This window comes from Stomoxys calcitrans, chromosome 1 (genome assembly GCF_963082655.1).
Source record: "Stomoxys calcitrans chromosome 1, idStoCalc2.1, whole genome shotgun sequence".
Taxonomy (NCBI): Eukaryota; Metazoa; Arthropoda; class Insecta; order Diptera; family Muscidae; genus Stomoxys; species Stomoxys calcitrans.
The window spans coordinates 216,202,480-216,221,221 of NC_081552.1; the positions used below are offsets into that span (position 1 = coordinate 216,202,480).

Sequence of the window (18,742 nt, forward strand, 5' to 3'; positions counted from 1 at the left end):
AATCTACTCCCGAATACCTTTCATTTATGTCCCATATTGTCATGCTTTTCCAATAAACCTATTTTAGGGGGTTTTAGAGTTGGGGAGGCCCCCCAGTTATTTGGATAAAATTTTTAATATGAAATTCGTATTCTACTCCTGAATACCTTTTAGTTGAATCCCATATTGTCCTGATCGGTACACATTTATGGTCCGCCCTACATCCGATATCAAAAAAATATATATAGCCCACGTTTCCTTCCAGAGCAACCTACACAATGTGAAAATTTCAAGATAATCGGTTCAGCCGTTTTTGATTCTATACGCAAAACACAAACAAACCGACAAACAAACCAAACAAACACAAATTCTTTTTTATATATAAGAAGAAGATATACATTTTCAACGCTACAAAGTCCTAGACACGCCCGTCCGTCCGTCTGTTTGATGATATAACTCTTCATCCTTAAATTCAAAAATTGCCTCTATCTTGATATAGTTCCCCTTATACTGATCTCCCGACAAGAAATCTTGAGTTTATAAAGTCCTTTTGTTGCCCCGATATCAATGAACAACCGTATCGAGTTTGGATAAATTGGTCCCCCAATTTAGGCGTTTGAGCCCAGAAACGCGTTTTTACTACCCAATTTCACCGTTGCATGGATCCTGAGTATGGACTTGATTTGCCCATATTTGTATGCCGCTGCCAAACATCCCTGTTTTCCGACTGAAACCTTTAAAGGCGCAAAAGCCGCATTTCTTTTCCAGAATTTACGAAATTTAGAAGAGATCCCTTAACACATGCACCAGTTGTAGTCAACATCATAACGTACGCCTTTTGACCGGAAACTTGAAACAGTTAGAACTTTTGTAATAGTATTTGGTTCCTCGACTTCTATAGTTTTTATACCCTCTACCATAAGATGGGGGTATACTAATTACGTCATTGTGTTTGCAATACCTCAAAATATGAGCCTAAGACCCCCTAAAGTATATATATATATTCTTGATCGGCGTGACATTTTGAGTCGATCTTGGCATGCCCATTCGTCTGTCCGCCCGTCCGTCTGTCTGTCGAAAGCACGCCAACTTTTGGAGGTGTAAAGCTACGCTCTTGAAATTTTATACAAATATCGGTTCATGTTTTTATATAGCTGCCATAAAACCGATTTTGGGTTTTGACTTCTTGAGCCTCTAGAGGGCGCAATTAACGTCCTATTCAACTTGAATTTAACACTCGATGTTTTGTTGTTACTTCCTACAACTGTGCTTAGTATGGTTCAAATCGGTTCATAACCTGATATAGCTGCCATATAAACCAAGCTGGGGTCTTGACTTCTTCAGCTTTTAGAGGGCGCAATTCTTATCCGATTTGGCTGTAATTTTGCATGAGGTATTTTGTTATGACTTTTAACAACTGTGCTTAGTATGGCGCAAATCGGTTCATAACCTGGTATAGCTGCCATATAAACCGATATTGGTCTTGACTTCTTGATCCTCTAGATGGCGCAATTCGCATCCGATTTGGCTGAAATTTTGCACGCGGTTTTTGATATCACTTCCAACTTATTGATATTCCAACTGTGCTAAGTATGATCCAAATTGGTTCATAACCTGATATAGCTGCCATATGAACCGATCTTGGATATTGAGTTCTTTAGCATGAGGTGTTTGGTTGTGACATCTAACAACTGCGCTAAGTATGTCGCAAATCGGTACATAACCTGGTATAGGTGCCATATAAACCGATCTGGGATCTTGATTTCTTGATCCTCTAGAGGGCGCATTTCTATTCCGATTTGGCAGAAATTTTGAACAACAGCTTCTCTCACGACCTTCAATATGCGTGTCTAATATGGTCTGAATCGGTCTACAACTTGATACAGCTCCCATATGAGCCCCTACAAGGCGCTATTCTTATACGAATGGACTGAAATATTACACAATGACTTCTACAATGTTCATCATTCAATTTATTTATGGTCTGAGTCGAACTATAACTTGATATAGCTCCAATAGCATAACAGTTCTTATTTATTATTCTTTGTTTGCCTAAATAGGGATATCGCGCAAAGAACTCGACAAATGCGATCCATGGTGGAGGGTATATAAGATTCGGCTCGACCGAACTTCGGCTGCACGCTCCTACTTGTTTTTTCTGCATTCTTAACGATTACACAGAAACGATAAGGAGTGATTTTTCGGTAATTAACTTGGTATTTTTATGTATGGAAAATCCTATCAAAAATTGAGGTCAGCCTACCAATCTACTAAGAGAATAAAAACCTACCAATCTACCAAAAATGGCAACACTTGTTGGAAGTTGTATTGATATCTTAAAAAGTTTTTATTTTGTCAGATTGGAGCGAATTTTGAGATTAAAAACCGCTCCGCTCCTGCTCCACTCCGGGCTCTAAAAGTTTGGCTTCCGCTCCGGCAACGCTCCAATCCACTCCGAATCCCTGGTTAAAGACTACAGCAGACACAATTGAGGTTCGATCGTAAGAAATCTTGCAAGTTTCAATTCAATATTTCGATGAAGATATGCAAAATATGTCTGGCATAGGTTCCATGTATCAAAAGTACGTATGTGTAAACTAGGTGGTGTAGGGTATTCTATAGTCGGCCTCTGCCGAATTTTGCCTTTCCTTAGTGGTTTTATATACCTTTTTTGGTGTAAACGTTGATGTCATCGTAATCAATTTGAATACAATGAAGGCAATGATGAACGATTAGTGTTCATTAAAGCAGATTGGATATTCGCCCAATAAGGGGCGCATTGCAAATAATGACAAATGTAAAAAATTCCCTTTGCTATACGCAACACAATCGGAGTTCAATGACTGTGAAAAATACATGCAATATTGTGTTTGATACACAACTGTGTATGTGACATGTTTTTAAGAAGATTAAATAAGTTCTGTGATATACAAGTACGTACAAACGGATTAAATACCAGACTTATATTGTGCAAGCGATATACTAAAAATATAAAAAATATATAAAAAAAATTTATATACTTAAAAAAAAAATTAAAGAAAAAATTATCAAAAATTGATTTTCAAGAATTTCGCAGATATTTTATACTCAACGAATATTGATAGATTAGGTTGAAAAGAGGGTGGAGATACTAATCCGCCCCATGTCACTATGGACATACATCTAAGCCAGTACTCGGCTTGATGTGCGCTCTAACAACTATAAGGTAACCTCTAAAAAGAAAATTTTAAGTTAGGAATTCCGTGCTACTTATAAAAACCTTAATTGTTTTCAATACCACTCCCCAAAGTTGGTTCATGTCTGGTATTGTGTCTCCACCTAAGTGCCGGTATCTGTTGGACGCGAAAGCCGGGCAACGACAAAGGAAATGCTCCAACGACTCATCATCTTCCCCACATGCTATCACTTGCCGCCCCAATTTTACATAAGTGAGCTCGTAGTCCTATGTGTCCCGTTATAATACCAATAGCTATACTGACCTACTTCTTACTTCCTTTCAGTAATAGCATCGTCTTCTCACGATCTGGATCCCCCCATAGGATTTTCGCCGTCGTCGCCCACTCCCCTAACTCGGACTGCGTCGACCAGAAAGGCTTCGGGATAATCAAGTTTATTGACGGCAGTCCTCTACGCTTCAGCGCCAAATCGTCTGCGCTTTCATTTCCCCTTACTCCGTTATGGCCCGGTACCCAAACGATGCGGATTTTCCCATCCTCAGCGAAGGCGTTAATCTCCTTCTTACACTGCAAGACTATTCGTGACTTTATCGTCCTGGTTGTTATTGCCCTTATGGCAATTATACTCTCGGTAAAGATTATCACACTCAACGTCCTCGCGTTAGCACCATACCACTTCACGCATTTCGTGATCGCCCTGATCTCCGCCTGCGGGACCATATTATGGTCAGGCAGTCAAAAACAGATCTCACCCCCTGGGTTCTTAATGTAGACCCCCAGGCCAACTTTGTCCTCTAGTTTTGATCCATCCGTCTAACATGATCTTCCAGATGGCAATACTAGGGTTCCGTCAATCCAAGACTATGCCAAATGCAGCAGTGCTTCGCACTCGTCTTCAAGGTTCATCTCAGGTATCCGAACGGAAACCTCTTCCCCTCCTTGAGGTTTCCTATCGTCCCCTCGATTATACCGCGATGGTATGAGTTGCTCCCATCCTCAATCCATTTTCCCATCGCCTTAAGTCTCATAGCCGCATTGGGTGCCTCACACTTAATCTGTATGTCATTGGGTCGGATATCTAGAATAGTCTCCAGTGCCCTAGTGGGTGTGATTTGCCTCTCCATAGCTCCGCCCATGCCAAGACAACATGCTCTCTGAACCTGTTGTATGGTCCTTATGTTCTCCATAGCAGTCCACCAAACTACTGAGGCGTAAGTAAGTATTGGTCTAATCACGCTCCCGTAGAGCCAGTGCACTATCCTCGGATTCAGGCCCCATTTCGAGACTATGGCCTGTCTACATAGTTCCCAACATCTGTGAGCCTTCTCAGTACGCTCATGTATGTGACACTTCCAATTCAGTTTTCTGTTCAAGATCACACCTAAGTATTTGACCTTGTCAGATATCGAAATCGTCCTATTGAGGAAACGTGGTACGTTAAACTGGCGCACCTTCGTCTTCCTCGTGAACAGGCATATTTCAGTCTTCTCTGGTTTAACATTGGGACCTCTGGGTCTAGCCCAGTCATATGTCATATGCAAGACCGTTTCAGCCCATCTGCATAGTTCGGTCGGATCCTTACCCCTTAGAAGTCTATGTAGCAGACGGCATCAAATCCCTCCTCAGTCAGCATTCGTAATAGGTCACTTATGGTGGTCACCCATAAGAGTGGCGATAAAAAAATGCCCCCCTGTGGCGCGCCCTGTGCCACTTTCTCCCTTATATTTATGGCATGAGACACAAAATTTATCCACCTGTTCGTTAGCATATGGCTTATTCAGTCTCTAAGGACCGGGTCCACCCGGTACTGTTCTAAGGACTGGATCAGTGTGTCGGTCCGCACATTGTTAAAAGCCCCCTCGATGTCAATGCCTACTGCCAGGGCGTAACTTTTGGCATCGAAGGATTCTTCTATTTTATGCACAACCTCATGGGGAGAAGTCTCCACCGACCTTCCCTTGACAAAGTTCGCTGGATGTCCTACTCTTTACCATGGTGTCCACAATACGTTCCATAGTTTTGAGTAGAAAGGACGTAAGGCTTATAGGTCTGTAGGCTTTTGGTGTCGCATAAATTGCCTTGCCAAGCCTGGGTATAAACACCACTCTTGCCTCCTGCCAGGCTTTCGGAGTATATGCAAGTCCTAGGCACGCTGTGAAAATATTGGCCAGATTAGACGCCAGATAGTCTGCCTCTTTCTGTAGTAACGCCGGAAATATTCCATCAGGTCCGGGTGACTTAAATGGTTTGTAGCTCCTCAAGGATTCCTTCACCATAAATTCCGTAATTATAATCCTTCAGTCAACGTATTTATTCCAAGACTACGGTGTCCCCGTAAGTCCCGTCGTATCCTGTTGAAAATGGGTTTTCATCAAAAGCCTCAACATGTCCTCCGTTGTCTCTGCTCTCACCACCATGTCGTCTACCAAAGTTTCAGTTTGAACATGGGTTTTTAAGAGAAACTTTACTGAAATACTGAGCTGAAATTTTGCACAGATCCTTTTTTTGACCATAAGCAGGTTAAGTTCGAAGATGGCCTATATCGGACTATATCTTCATATAGCCCCCATATAGACCGATCCGCATATTTAGGGTCTTAGGCCTATAAAAGCCATATTTATTATCCGATTTTGCTGAAATCGGTCCAGACTTGAATATAGCTGCCATATAGTCGATGTCTCGATTTAAGGTTTTGGGTCCATAAAAGGCTCATTTACTGTCCGATGTCGCCGAAATTTGGGACAGTGAGTTTAGTTAAGCCCTTCGACATTATTTTTCAATTTGGCTCAGATCCGTCCAGATTTTGATTTAGCTGCCATATAGACCGATCCACCGATTTAGGGTCTTATGCCCATAAACGCCAAATTTATTATCCGATTTGGACGAAATTTGGGACAGCGAGTTGTGCTAGGCCCTTCGACATTCTTCTTTAATTTGACCCAGATCGGTCCAGATTTGAAAATAGCTGCCATATAGACCGATCTCTCGATTTAAGGTTTTGGGGCCATAAAAGTCGCATTTATTGTCCGATTTCGTTGAAATTTGGGACAGTTAGTTGTGTTAGACCCTTCGACATTCTTCTCTAATTTGACCCAGATCGGTCCAGATTTGAAAATAGCTGCCATATAGACCGATCTCTCGATTTAAGGTTTTGGGGCCATAAAAGTCGCATTTATTGTCCGATTTCGTTGAAATTTGGGACAGTTAGTTGTGTTAGGCTCTTCCACATTTTTCTGTAACTTGGCCCAAAACGGTCAAGACTTGGATATAGCTTCCCTAGAGACCGATATCTCGACCTAAAGTCTTCGCCCCATAAAAGGCGCATTTATAATCCGATTTCACTGAAATTTGACACAGGGACTTATGTTAGGCTTATCGACATCCGTATCGTATATGGTTCAGATCGGTTTATTTTTATATATAGCTACTTTAAAGACCAATATTTTCTTATACACAATTGAACAATGACTTGTACTTAAAGGTGCTATGGGCCATAAGGCATGCATTTTTCACCGGATTTTGACGAAAGGTGGTTTGCATATATACCAAAGTTCGGCCTGGGCGAACGTAACGCCTTTTTACTTGTTTTATCTTGGCGGCGTCATTAACACTATCGACCTGTTCGCTGAAAAGCTTCCAGGAGGTAATCCTATTGTATTCCTTGAGCAGTGTGTAATACACATCCCAATAGACTTCCGCTTTTTTACGACGGCTCTGTTAAAAAATCTGCGGACCTCTTTCCCAATATTGCGAATATTGTTAACCATATGAAAATAGGTGGAATTATTCATTATCAATTTGCTCGCAAAACTATTTTATACAATTTGATCAACTGCTTACCACAACATTTTCATCACCTGCCACATATCGGCAAAAAACCATAACAAAATTAATTTTAATTCTTCTGGCGAACAAGCCCCCTTCCGATTAATGCATTACATTTAGAGACTATTGTTCCAAAATAATTTGATATCGCATTTAAAATTAAAACAACAGCAAAGTAATAATAACAACAGTCTCAATTCATTCAACCGAGTTCATTGAACTGTTTTTAGAAAACCACTTCTTTAGTGTTAGACAGCATCGCCTTCTTGGTCACGATCTTCATGGGAGATCACAAAGTCTAGTCATATCATTCAGGTGTAGCTTTCAATCTCAACTTACCAATTGACCGTGAAAACCTCGACGAATTAAAATGATTGTTTGCTTTGTGTCAGTTAAAAAAACAGAAAGAATAACACACGTTTGTGTTTTTAATTTTTGTTTTTTAAATTGTGGTGCACACTCGGGGAAATAGTTTACTAAAAACAAGTAAAAACGTGCTAAGTTCGGCCAGATCAAATCTTGGCTTCACACCACCATGGATTCCGCTAAAACTGCACTCTTTATAACTGAATTTGTATTTGAATTATTTTGGTCTCAAGAAGTCATATCGGGATATCGGTACTTAGGGGGCCTATTTTCTTATATGTAAAATTGAATTTGTGTTTATTTGTTTGTTCTTCAAAAAAGGCTGATACGATTACCTTGAAATTTTCACAGATTGTGTAGGTTGGTCCGGAAGAAAACATGGGCTATATAATTTTTAGATTTCGGAAGGAGGACGCCCTTCCTTTCCCAAAAATACTACCAAAAACAAGTGGACTGATCGGGACAACATGGGACTCAAATGAAAGATATTCAGGAGTAGAGTGCGAATTTCGTATTAACAAGTAAAAAGGCGTTATGTTCGTCCTGGGCGAACTTTGGATACCCACCACCTTGGGTATATATGTAAACCACCTTTCATCAAAATCCGGTGAAAAATGCGTACCTTATGTCCCATAGCAGCTATATCGAAATATGTTCCGATTTGGACCAAATACTTATAAGTACAAGTCATCGTCAATTGTGTATAAAAATATATTGGTCTTTAAGTAGCTATATCTAAAAATAAACCGATCTGAACCATATATGACACGGATGTCGAAAAGCCTTACATAAGTCACTGTGTCAAATTTCAGTGAAATCGGATTATAAATGATACTTTTACGGGGCCAAGACTTTAAATCGAGATATTGGTCTATATGGCAGATATATCCAAATCTGTACCGATCTGAGAAAAATTGAAAAAGAACGTCGAAGGACCTAACACAACTCCCTGTTCCAAATTTCGGCGAAATCGGACAATAAATGCGCCTTTTATGGCCCCAAAACCTTAAATCGAGAGATCGGTCTATATGCAGCTATATCCAAATCTGGACCGATCTGAGCAAAATTGAAGAAGAATTCCGAATGTCCTAAAACAACTCCCTGTTCCCAATTTCGGCGAAATCGGACAAAAAATGCGCCTTTTATGGCCCCAAAACCTTAAATCGAGAGATCGGTCTATGTGGCAGCTATATCCAAATCTGGACCGATCTGAGCCAAATTGAAGAAGAATGTCGAAGGGCCCAACACAAATCACTGTCCAAAGTTTCGGCTACATCAGACAATAAGTGCGCCATTTTTGGACCCAAAACTTTAAATCAAGAGATCGGTATATATGGCAGCTATATTCAAATCTGGACCGATCTGAGCCAAATTGAAGAATGATGTCCAAAGGCCTATTTCAACTCACTTTCCCAAATTGCGGCGACATCGGACAATAAATGCGCCTTTTATGGACCCAAAACCTCAAATCAATAGATCTGTCTATATGGCAGATACATCCAAATCTGGACCGATCTGGGTCAAATTGAAGAAGGATGTCGAATGGCCTTACATAACTCACTGTCCCAAATTTTAGCAAAGTCGGATAATAAATGTTGCTTTTATGGGCCTAAGTCCCTAAATCGCCGGATCGGTCAATATGGGGGCTATATCAAGATATAGTCCCATATAGCTCATCTTCGAACTTAACCTGCTTATGGACAAAAAAAATCTGTGCAACATTTCAGCTCAATATCTCTATTTTTAAAAACTGTAGCGTGATTTCAACAGACAGACGGACGGACATGGCTAGATCGTCTTAGATATTTACATTGATCAAGAATATATATACTATATAGGGTCGGAAATGGATATTACGGTGGTGGGTATAAAAATGTCAATTTCGTGTTGTAAGTTTTTCCTGCTTTTGAAATGTCATTTTCTCTTTTTGTCCCTCCATCCCACAGGCATATACGACATGCTGATACCAGCATAGTTTATCTCCCTAAACCAAGGAACCAGTCTAACGGATACAAATTGTAATTCAACCGGTGATACATCATTAGGCACTGGCGGATTCAAAACAATTTTATCGCCCAAAGGAATGTCGACTCCGACACAATTTCCCCAATGACATCTGACAAATACTTATCAGTGACAACCTGTCATAATGTGTATCAACGAGTAGTTCTAATGTTTCCTCACTAGACATTGTCCATAAATTCTCAAGCTTCGGAATTTATCTAACCATAATAGGTTTCAAGGATAGTATCTTCCTTAGCCTAGAGGCTTCAGATGTATCCTTCAATTAGCTGCCGAATACCTCCCAGGTTTTTTTTTGAGCTTTTCTCAGATCGCCCTTGGAATTTCTTAGCTCAGCCTTATAGAAGTCCAAATCGAGTGATACCCTTATGGTTTTCGCCCTGTTGCGGAGTTTTCTGCAGCCCATCCTAAGACAAACCAGTTATGGGGTCCACCATGGCGGTCGCTGTTTGCCCCTATAAAATTCCGTAAAGATAAAGATCCGTTCACAAACGGCGGACTTATTTCCATTAATCTTTATACCCACCATCGAAGGATGGGTCTATTTTCATTTTGTCATTCCGTTTGCAACACATCAAAAAATCCATTTCCGTCCCAGTAAAGTATACATATTCTTGATCGTCGTAAAAATCTTGTCCGTCAGTCTGTCTGCCCGTCCATTTGTCTGTTGAAATCACGCGACAGTTTTTAAACAGTCTTGATCTGAAACTTAGCACAGACACTTTTTTATACAAAGCACCAGTATACCCCATCCTGTATACTAATCTAGTCATTCCGTTTGTAACACCTCGAAATATTCGTCTAGGACCCTATATATTCTTGATCGTCTCGACGTTCTGATTCGATCTAGCAGTGTCCGTCCGTCCGTCTGTCGAAATCACGATAGCGGGCGAACGCGTAAAGCTAGCCGCTTGCAATTTTGTACAGATATTTAATATTGAAGTAGGTGGTTGGTGAATGCAACTGGGCCATATTAGGTGAAATTTTGCATGTAGTGTTCTCTTATGACTTCCAACAACTGTGCCTAGTTCGGTCCAAATCGGTCTATAACCTGATATAGCTCCCATATAAACCGATTTCCCGAAATCGGTTCCTAAAAGCTTTAATTTTTGGTGGTTTGACAGATGTTTGGTACGTAGAATAGAATTATGCACTCATTTCATTTCATTGCCATAAATTTTTAGCAGAATCCATGGTGGAGGATTCCCAAGATTCGGCCTGGCCGAACTTAGCACATTATACAATAATTTGTTTGTCCATAGGAAGGTTCGAAGATGTGCAATGTCGGGTAGATCGATCTGCCGGTTTAGGACAGCGAGCTGTGTTGGGACCCTCGAATTCCTTCTTGAAGGTGGCCCACATCGGTGATGATTTGGATATAGCTACCATATAGTCCGATCTCTCGATTTAAGGCCTTGGGCCCATAAAGGGTGTATATTTTGTCCGACTTCGCTGAAATTTAGGACAGTGAGTTGTGCGAGGCCCCTCGACTTCCTTCTTAAAGAGGGCCCAAATCGGTGATGATTTGGATATAGCTACCATACAGACGGATCTACCGATTTAAGGTTTTGGCCCTATAAAAAGTGCATTTATGGCCCGATTTCAATGTGTAAGGCCACTCTACAACCTTCTTGAAGATGGCCCACATCGGTGATGATTTAGATATAACTGCCATATAGACCGATCTCTCGATTTAAGGTCTCGGGCCCATAAAAGGCGCTTTGATTTCGATAAAATTTGGGACAGCAAGTTGTGTTAGGCCACTCGATATCCTTCTTTATTTTGGCCTAGATCGGTCCAGATTTGGATATAGTTGTCATATAGACCGATCTGCCGATTTAAGATCGTGGGCCCATATATTGTCCGATTTCGCTGAAATATGGGACAGTGAGTTCTGTTAAGCCCTTTGCCATTTTTTTTCAATTTGGCCCAGATCGGTCTAGATTTGGATATAGCTGCCACATAGACCCATCTTTCGATTTAAGGTCTTGGACCCATAAAAGGCGCATTTACTGTCCGATTTCACTGAAATTTGACACAGTGACAGTGATGTTAATCTTTTCGACATCCGTGTCGTATATGGTTCAGATATGTCTATATTTAGATATAGCTACCAAAAAGACCAATCTCTCGATTTAAGGTTTTGGGACCATGAAAGACGCATTTATTGTCTAATTTCCCTAAAATTTGGGACAGTGAGTTGTGTTAGGCCCCTCGACATATTTCTACAATTTGTCCTAGATCGGTTCAGGGTTGGATATAGCTGCCATATAGACCGTTCTGTAGATTTAAAGTCTTAGCTAAAATTTGACACTGTGACTTATGTTTGGTTTTTCGACATCCTTGTCCAATATGGCCAACATTGAACAATGACTTGTACTTATTAGAACACTAAATGTCCCTGCCGATTTTGGTGCAAATCGGACTATATTTCGATATAGCTGCTATGGGGCATAAATTATGCATTTTTTACCGGATTATGACGAAAGGTAGTTTAAATATGAGCCCGAGGTGGTACGTATCCAAAGTTTGGCCAGGCCGAACTTGTCGCCTTTTACTTGTTCTTAGTGACATAAGGCCGCACCCTCTTTTCAACCTTACCTATCCTAATCTAGTCGATATTTTGGACACTAAAAATGATATCCCGCACACAACAGCATGTTTTGTAGGGGTTTTCGATCACTTTGCAGCAAATAAAAATTTTTCAATATTAGGTGCTTTTGGGGGAATGAAAAAAAAAATTTTAAGGTCGAGGTGGCCCACTTTGAAGGCCCACCCCTGGCTTTGTTTTTCCATTCACACTTCATCCTATTGTGAGTTAGATGAGATTTAAAACTGTGATGAGCTTTGAACCTAAAACATCCAAACGTGTTATGTTGCTCTTTAAGAAAATCCCATTTATAGCATATTTGGCAGAAACATTTTATGAAAATGAATTTTAATTCCTTATACGAAAATACAGCATGCAATGTTTTACTCCGTTTAATGGCTGAAAGCCATCATATTACAACTCAGAATCCATATAGGAGGAAGACATACTACACTCTTTTATATTTCCGTATACCGAGAACAGAAAGAAAATCGGGTATGAGCTACCACTTATTTTCCTCGTTAGGTGTTGCAAGAGAATCATCCATTTGCCAGCTGGCATGAAAAAAACCACATGAACTTTAATGTGTAGAGAGATGAAGGGACGGACAGTGGTTTAACAATTGTAGCAACTTGCAAGATTCATTATTTTACAATAACACACACAAACACAATGGAATACAAAAGGTTTTGTGTACTTTGTGCAACACTTCAATGTTTAAACTTCCACCCAAAGTAAGCAGCAACAAGTCGGAAGACAGACGGACAGTCAGACAGTTAGAGATACGGCTTGGCCGTTTCTATGGCTGGCTGACTGACTGCTGGGTTGCTGGGCATGTTGTTCGGGCGCGTCTGCCATAAGCCCCAACCAACGTCGACCAAAGACTCTTGAGAACTCAAGTGGCGTATATGTTTTAAACTTCAACACGGTATTCACAAAATCCATAAGTGTTGTTTGTTGTTTGTGTTGCTGTAGCTATTGCTGCGTGCTCATGTAGGGGGAGTAGAAGGGTCTAAGCCAAGGCGCGGTAGTTGGATAATGATGAATGTGTTGGCTGAGCAAGCAGAAGAAGAAGAGTGGAAGGAGAAGGTGTTGTTCACCTGGTATATTTAGAGTAAGTGGTTCACTCGTTGAATGTTGTCGGTTTGTCTTGTGATGGAGTCGTTTCGAGTTGTTTAACGCTTTTGTTTTTTTTTGCGCTATCCCCTTGTCTTAATGCGTGTCTGGCGTATTATTTAGTTGTCTAGATGAACACTTCCTTAAAGTTCTTTGCAGAATCCCAACTCGCCACCCTCAACCACAGCTCAGAGTTCAACGTCAGCGCCAGTATCTTCCGGTATCGCTTATAGCTAAGCATTTCCCCTTTAAACGAAAAAAAGTTTGCAAAAATTTAAAAATATAAATAAAAAGGTTAACGGATCGAAACAAATCATTCGATAACCAGTGTTCATTTATTCAACATATCATTAGAAATTTTAAGACCTCATTAAGATGGTGGGTATCATTTAGCAATTACGTCTCCAAATATTCCTAAGAGATGCAAACATTTCTTTGCCTTCTTCTTTCAGCGAGTGTTTGGCATGTTGGGTTTTATGGCTGTTGCCTCTGCTGCAATTATTCCGTTGCAAAATGGTTTAAGGCAGCAGAATACCAACCCGGATGTGTCTGAAAATGGACTTGGACTAAATGGCGAAGGCTATACATACCAAGCTAATGGTTTAACAGAAAACCTACAATCCTCCGTAGAGGGCAGTGGGTTCGAGGAACTACCAAAAGCAGATGCCACCAATGTGGGCAATGATGGCTATGAGTATCAAATTGTGCGACGCCTTAGATATCGTCAACGTCGCGATGTCTCCGAAATCGCCAACGAATATTTGCCTCCTTCCGAGGAAGCTCCTATGGAAACTGTTTCTGAAGCTATTGTTGAAGAGGAACCTCAAAAATCGGCCGCCCTGGGCTCAGATGGCTATGAATACAAGACCGTGCGACGCTTGAAGTACCGTCAACGTCGTGATGTCTCCGAAATCGCCAACGAATACCTGCCTCCTTCTGAGGAAGCACTTGTAGAACCTGTTGCTGAAGTTATGACTGAAGAGGAACCCAAAGAATCTGCCATGTTGGGTTCCGATGGCTATGAATACAAGACAGTGCGTCGCTTGAAATACCGTCAACGTCGTGATGTCTCTGAAATCGCCAACGAATACCTGCCTCCTACTGAGGAAGCACCTGTAGAATCTGTTTCCCAAGTAAAGACCGAAGAGGAACCACAAGAATCCGCCATGTTGGGCTCCGATGGCTATGAATACAAGACATTGCTTCGCTTGAAATACCGTCAACGTCGTGATGTCTCCGAAATCGCCAACGAATATTTGCCTCCTTCCGAGGAAGCTCCTATGGAAACTGTTTCTGAAGCTATTGTTGAAGAGGAACCTCAAAAATCGGCCGCCCTGGGCTCAGATGGCTATGAATACAAGACAGTGCGTCGCCTGAAGTACCGCCAACGTCGTGATGTCTCCGAAATCGCCAACGAATATTTGCCTCCTTCTGAGGAAGCACCTGTAGAACCTGTTGATGAAGTTATGACTGAAGAGGAACCCAAAGAATCTGCCATGTTGGGTTCCGATGGCTATGAATACAAGACAGTGCGTCGCCTGAAGTACCGCCAACGTCGTGATGTCTCCGAAATCGGCAACGAATATTTGCCTCCTTCTGAGGAAGCACCTGTAGAACCTGTTGATGAAGTTATGACTGAAGAGGAACCCAAAGAATCTGCCATGTTGGGTTCCGATGGATATGAATACAAGACAGTGCGTCGCCTGAAGTACCGCCAACGTCGTGATGTCTCCGAAATCGCCAACGAATATTTGCCTCCTTCTGAGGAAGCACCTGTAGAACCTATTGATGAAGTTACGACTGAAGAGGAACCCAAAGAATCTGCCATGTTGGGTTCCGATGGCTATGAATACAAGACAGTGCGTCGCCTGAAGTACCGCCAACGTCGTGATGTCTCCGAAATCGCCAACGAATATTTGCCTCCTTCTGAGGAAGCACCTGTAGAACCTGTTGATGAAGTTATGACTGAAGAGGAACCCAAAGAATCTGCCATGTTGGGTTCCGATGGCTATGAATACAAAACAGTGCGTCGCCTGAAGTACCGCCAACGCCGTGATGTCTCCGAAATCGCCAACGAATATTTGCCTCCTTCTGAGGAAGCACCTGTGGAACCTATTGATGAAGTTACGACTGAAGAGGAACCCAAAGAATCTGCCATGTTGGGTTCCGATGGTTATGAATACAAGACAGTGCGTCGCCTGAAGTACCGCCAACGTCGTGATGTCTCCGAAATCGCCAACGAATACTTGCCTCCTTCTGAGAAAGCACCTGTAGAACCTGTTGATGAAGTTATGACTGAAGAGGAACCCAAAGAATCTGCCATGTTGGGTTCCGATGGCTATGAATACAAGACAGTGCGTCGCCTGAAGTACCGCCAACGTCGTGATGTCTCCGAAATCGCCAACGAATACTTGCCTCCTTCTGAGGAAGCATCTGTAGAACCTGTTTCCGATGTTAAGACCGAAGAGAAACCTCAAGAATCTGCCGCCCTGGGCTCAGATGGCTATGAATATAAAACAGTGCGTCGCTTGAAATACCGTCAACGTCGTGATGTCTCCTCCGAAATCGCCAACGAATACTTGCCTCCTTCTGAGGAAGCATCCGTAGAGCCGGTTGCTGAAGTTATGACAGAAGAGGAACCAGAAGAATCCGCCATTTTGGGCTCCGATGGCTATGCATATAAAACAGTGCGTCGCTTGAAATACCGTCAACGTCGTGATGTCTCGGAAATTGCCAACGAATACTTGGCCCCTTCTGAGGAAGCAACTGTAGAACCCCTTGCTGAAGTTATGACTGAAGAGGAACCCAAAGAATCCGCTGCCCTGGGCTCCGATGGCTATGAATATAAAACAGTGCGTCGCTTGAAATACCGTCAACGTCGTGATGTCTCCGAAATCGCCAATGAATACCTGCCTCCTTCTGAGGAAGCACCTGTAGAACCTCTTGCTGAAGTTATGAAAGAAGAAGAACCTCAAGAATCCGCCGCCCTGGGCTCAGATGGCTATGAATACAAAACTGTGCGTCGCTTGAAATATCGTCAACGTCGCGACGTCTCGGAAATCATCAATGAATACATTCCACCTTCCCAAGAAAACGTTTCAAGTGTTTTCAAAGAATATTTGGCTCCTTCTGAGGCAGCATCTGTAGAGCCTGTTGCTGTAGTTATGACAGAAGAGGAACCTCAAGAATCCGCCGCCTTGGGATCTGATGGCTATGAATACAAAACAGTGCGTCGCTTGAAATACCGTCAACGTCGTGATGTCTCGGAAATTGCCAACGACTACTTGCCTCCTTCTGTGGAAGCACCTGTAGAACCTGTTTCCGATATTAAGACCGAAGAGGAACCTCAAGAATCCGCCACACTGGGTTCAGATGGCTATGAGTACAAGACAGTGCGTCGCTTGAAGTACCGTCAACGTCGCGATGTCTCGGAAATCCTTAATGAATACATTCCACCTTCCCAAGAAAACGTTCCAAGTGTTGCCAAAGAATATTTCTCTCCTTCTGAGGAAGTTCCTGTAGAATCTGTGCCTGAAGTTATGATTGAAGAAGAACCTCAAGAATATGCTGCTCTTGGCTCTGACGGTTATGAATACAAAACTGTGCGTCGCTTGAAGTACCGCCAACGTCGCGATGTCTCAGAAATTGCCAACGAATACTTGGCTCCTGCTGTAGAAACACCTGTTGCAACTGTTTCTGAAGTAAAATCTGTAGAGGAGCCTCAAGAGTCCACCATGTTGGGCTCCGATGGCTATGAATACAAAACCATACGTCGCTTGAAGTATCGTCAACGTCGCGATGTTTCCGAAATTGCCAACGAATACCTGCCTCCTACCGAGAATGAGGGCAAACCTACAAATGAGTATGTCCCACCCTCATCAGAGTCTATCTTTCAAAGCCAAGAGTTATCCGCTGATACGGCCATTTTGGACAAGGATGGCTACAAATACAAGACTGTACGCCGTTTAAAATTCTAATTTCCTTATATTAGACATGATGTTATCCTTTACGAGTTGTTATCGAATAAATTAGTTTCTTTGTTCTCCCTCTCTCTTCTGCAAGAGATGGTAAGATGTTAAATAACTTTTGTTGTTTGTTTTTGCGGGCAATCCCAAGCAAAGCAAAAATTCAATTTCAAAATGATTTGTTTTAACCCACCAATATATGTGGGTGGTTTGTGAACCTTGATTGTCCTGCTACTCAGTGGGATAAATCTTTTATAGAAATAGAATAGAGAATGTTCATTTAGCCCAGATTACTTTGTTAGAATAACATATTGGCTTTTGATAAACACAAGTCGCTGACGCACACATGCATTCACAAGGTCCCACGTACACTTTTGAAATAAAATACAAAAAAAAAAAAAAAAAAACATTGAGATGAGGAGAAAAAGTACTCTAATAAACAACATTAAATCAAACAAGCGGAAAAATCTAATTCCAAAAAACAAATCCCCAAAAGATTTTTGCGAAAACAACGAAATTGCTACGTTTTCCTTCATTTAAACAAACTCATCCTTTTAAGCCAACAATCGAGAAATCCTTGGACCTTTCCTTAGACTAACATCAGTCGCAAAAACGGCGTCAGCAACTTAAGGGGCTTCATTTTTGGGCGATGGGCATCGTTAATGTCATCTTCAGCGTCCCCATCATTATCATGATGATGATGATGACGATTATCATTGTCGTCATCAGCATTGCCTTTCAATTTCCCAAGGCGAAATGACTGGGCAAAATGTCCTTTTCATTTAGCAAATAAATAGAGAAACAAAATGTTAAATAAGGTTTGCTTTTTGGTTTTTGTTTTGCTTCTTTTTTTTTAAATTAAAAATGAACCGAAAGTAAACATCTAATCATTGTTAAACACTATCAGACCCATACAGTCGTCTAAGCCAATGGGACATTGTTAGAGTTGCCAACTACAGACAATGTTTTTCCCCTCTTATCCCGTTTCTCTTCGGTATTCAAAGAAAATTTTCGTGATTTTGTTACCAAAGTAGAACAATTTACCACTATTGGAGACTGAATATCATTTTCAATGTGACAATGGCAACTCTTAGCCATTAGACATTACCCAACTCCCATGATAGCAAATCAGGTTGGTCAATGAGGACTCCACCCATTCTAAATGTGTTTTATCATTGGCAACTTTCTTGACATCGAAGATTGTGCAAGTACCATACAAAAGTTTAAAGATTTGATTCTGGGGCTAACATACAGATCGACTGCGGTTGTGAGTCCTTCCCAGTGGTCAATTCACTATGTCTCATGTCATCCACTGACTGAGTGACGGTCGAGCATTTGGCATTCCGTATAAAGGCATCACACAGCACCCTGTGTAGTTTTTGTGTTTGTGGCGGGGGGACGTTGTGAGTACTGTCATGTCATTCAATTTAATGTATGAGCTTAAGTTGAGTCAATAAAAATCCTTTGTAATCAAAAAAAACATAAAACCACAACTTTTCTGTCCGGTCAAATAAATTTGTATTTGTTTCCTTCTGCATGCACTCCCCAGCAAAACAGGCAGTCAATGGGGGAATTTCCCGTTGTGATGGCGGAAGAAAGAAGAATAGAATGACGACAATGATGACATGGTTTGTCGGGGACATGACCAAGTTCTTTGATAGAGTGCTTAGAAATGGTTGGCAGTGGTTTTCTCATTTTGACTG

At 41.5% G+C, this 18,742-nt stretch overlaps 1 protein-coding gene across 1 annotated transcript; it reads left to right on the forward strand.

The window, feature by feature from the left end:
• Positions 1-2,532: 2,532 nt before the first annotated feature.
• On the forward strand, positions 2,533-17,051 carry LOC106091679 (fibrous sheath CABYR-binding protein-like). The gene is made up of 3 exons (XM_059368476.1): positions 2,533-2,565; positions 13,527-16,176; positions 16,222-17,051. Exons 1-3 carry the CDS (start codon positions 2,533-2,535, stop codon positions 17,049-17,051), a joined length of 3,513 nt encoding a protein of 1,170 aa, XP_059224459.1.
• Positions 17,052-18,742: the final 1,691 nt, after the last annotated feature.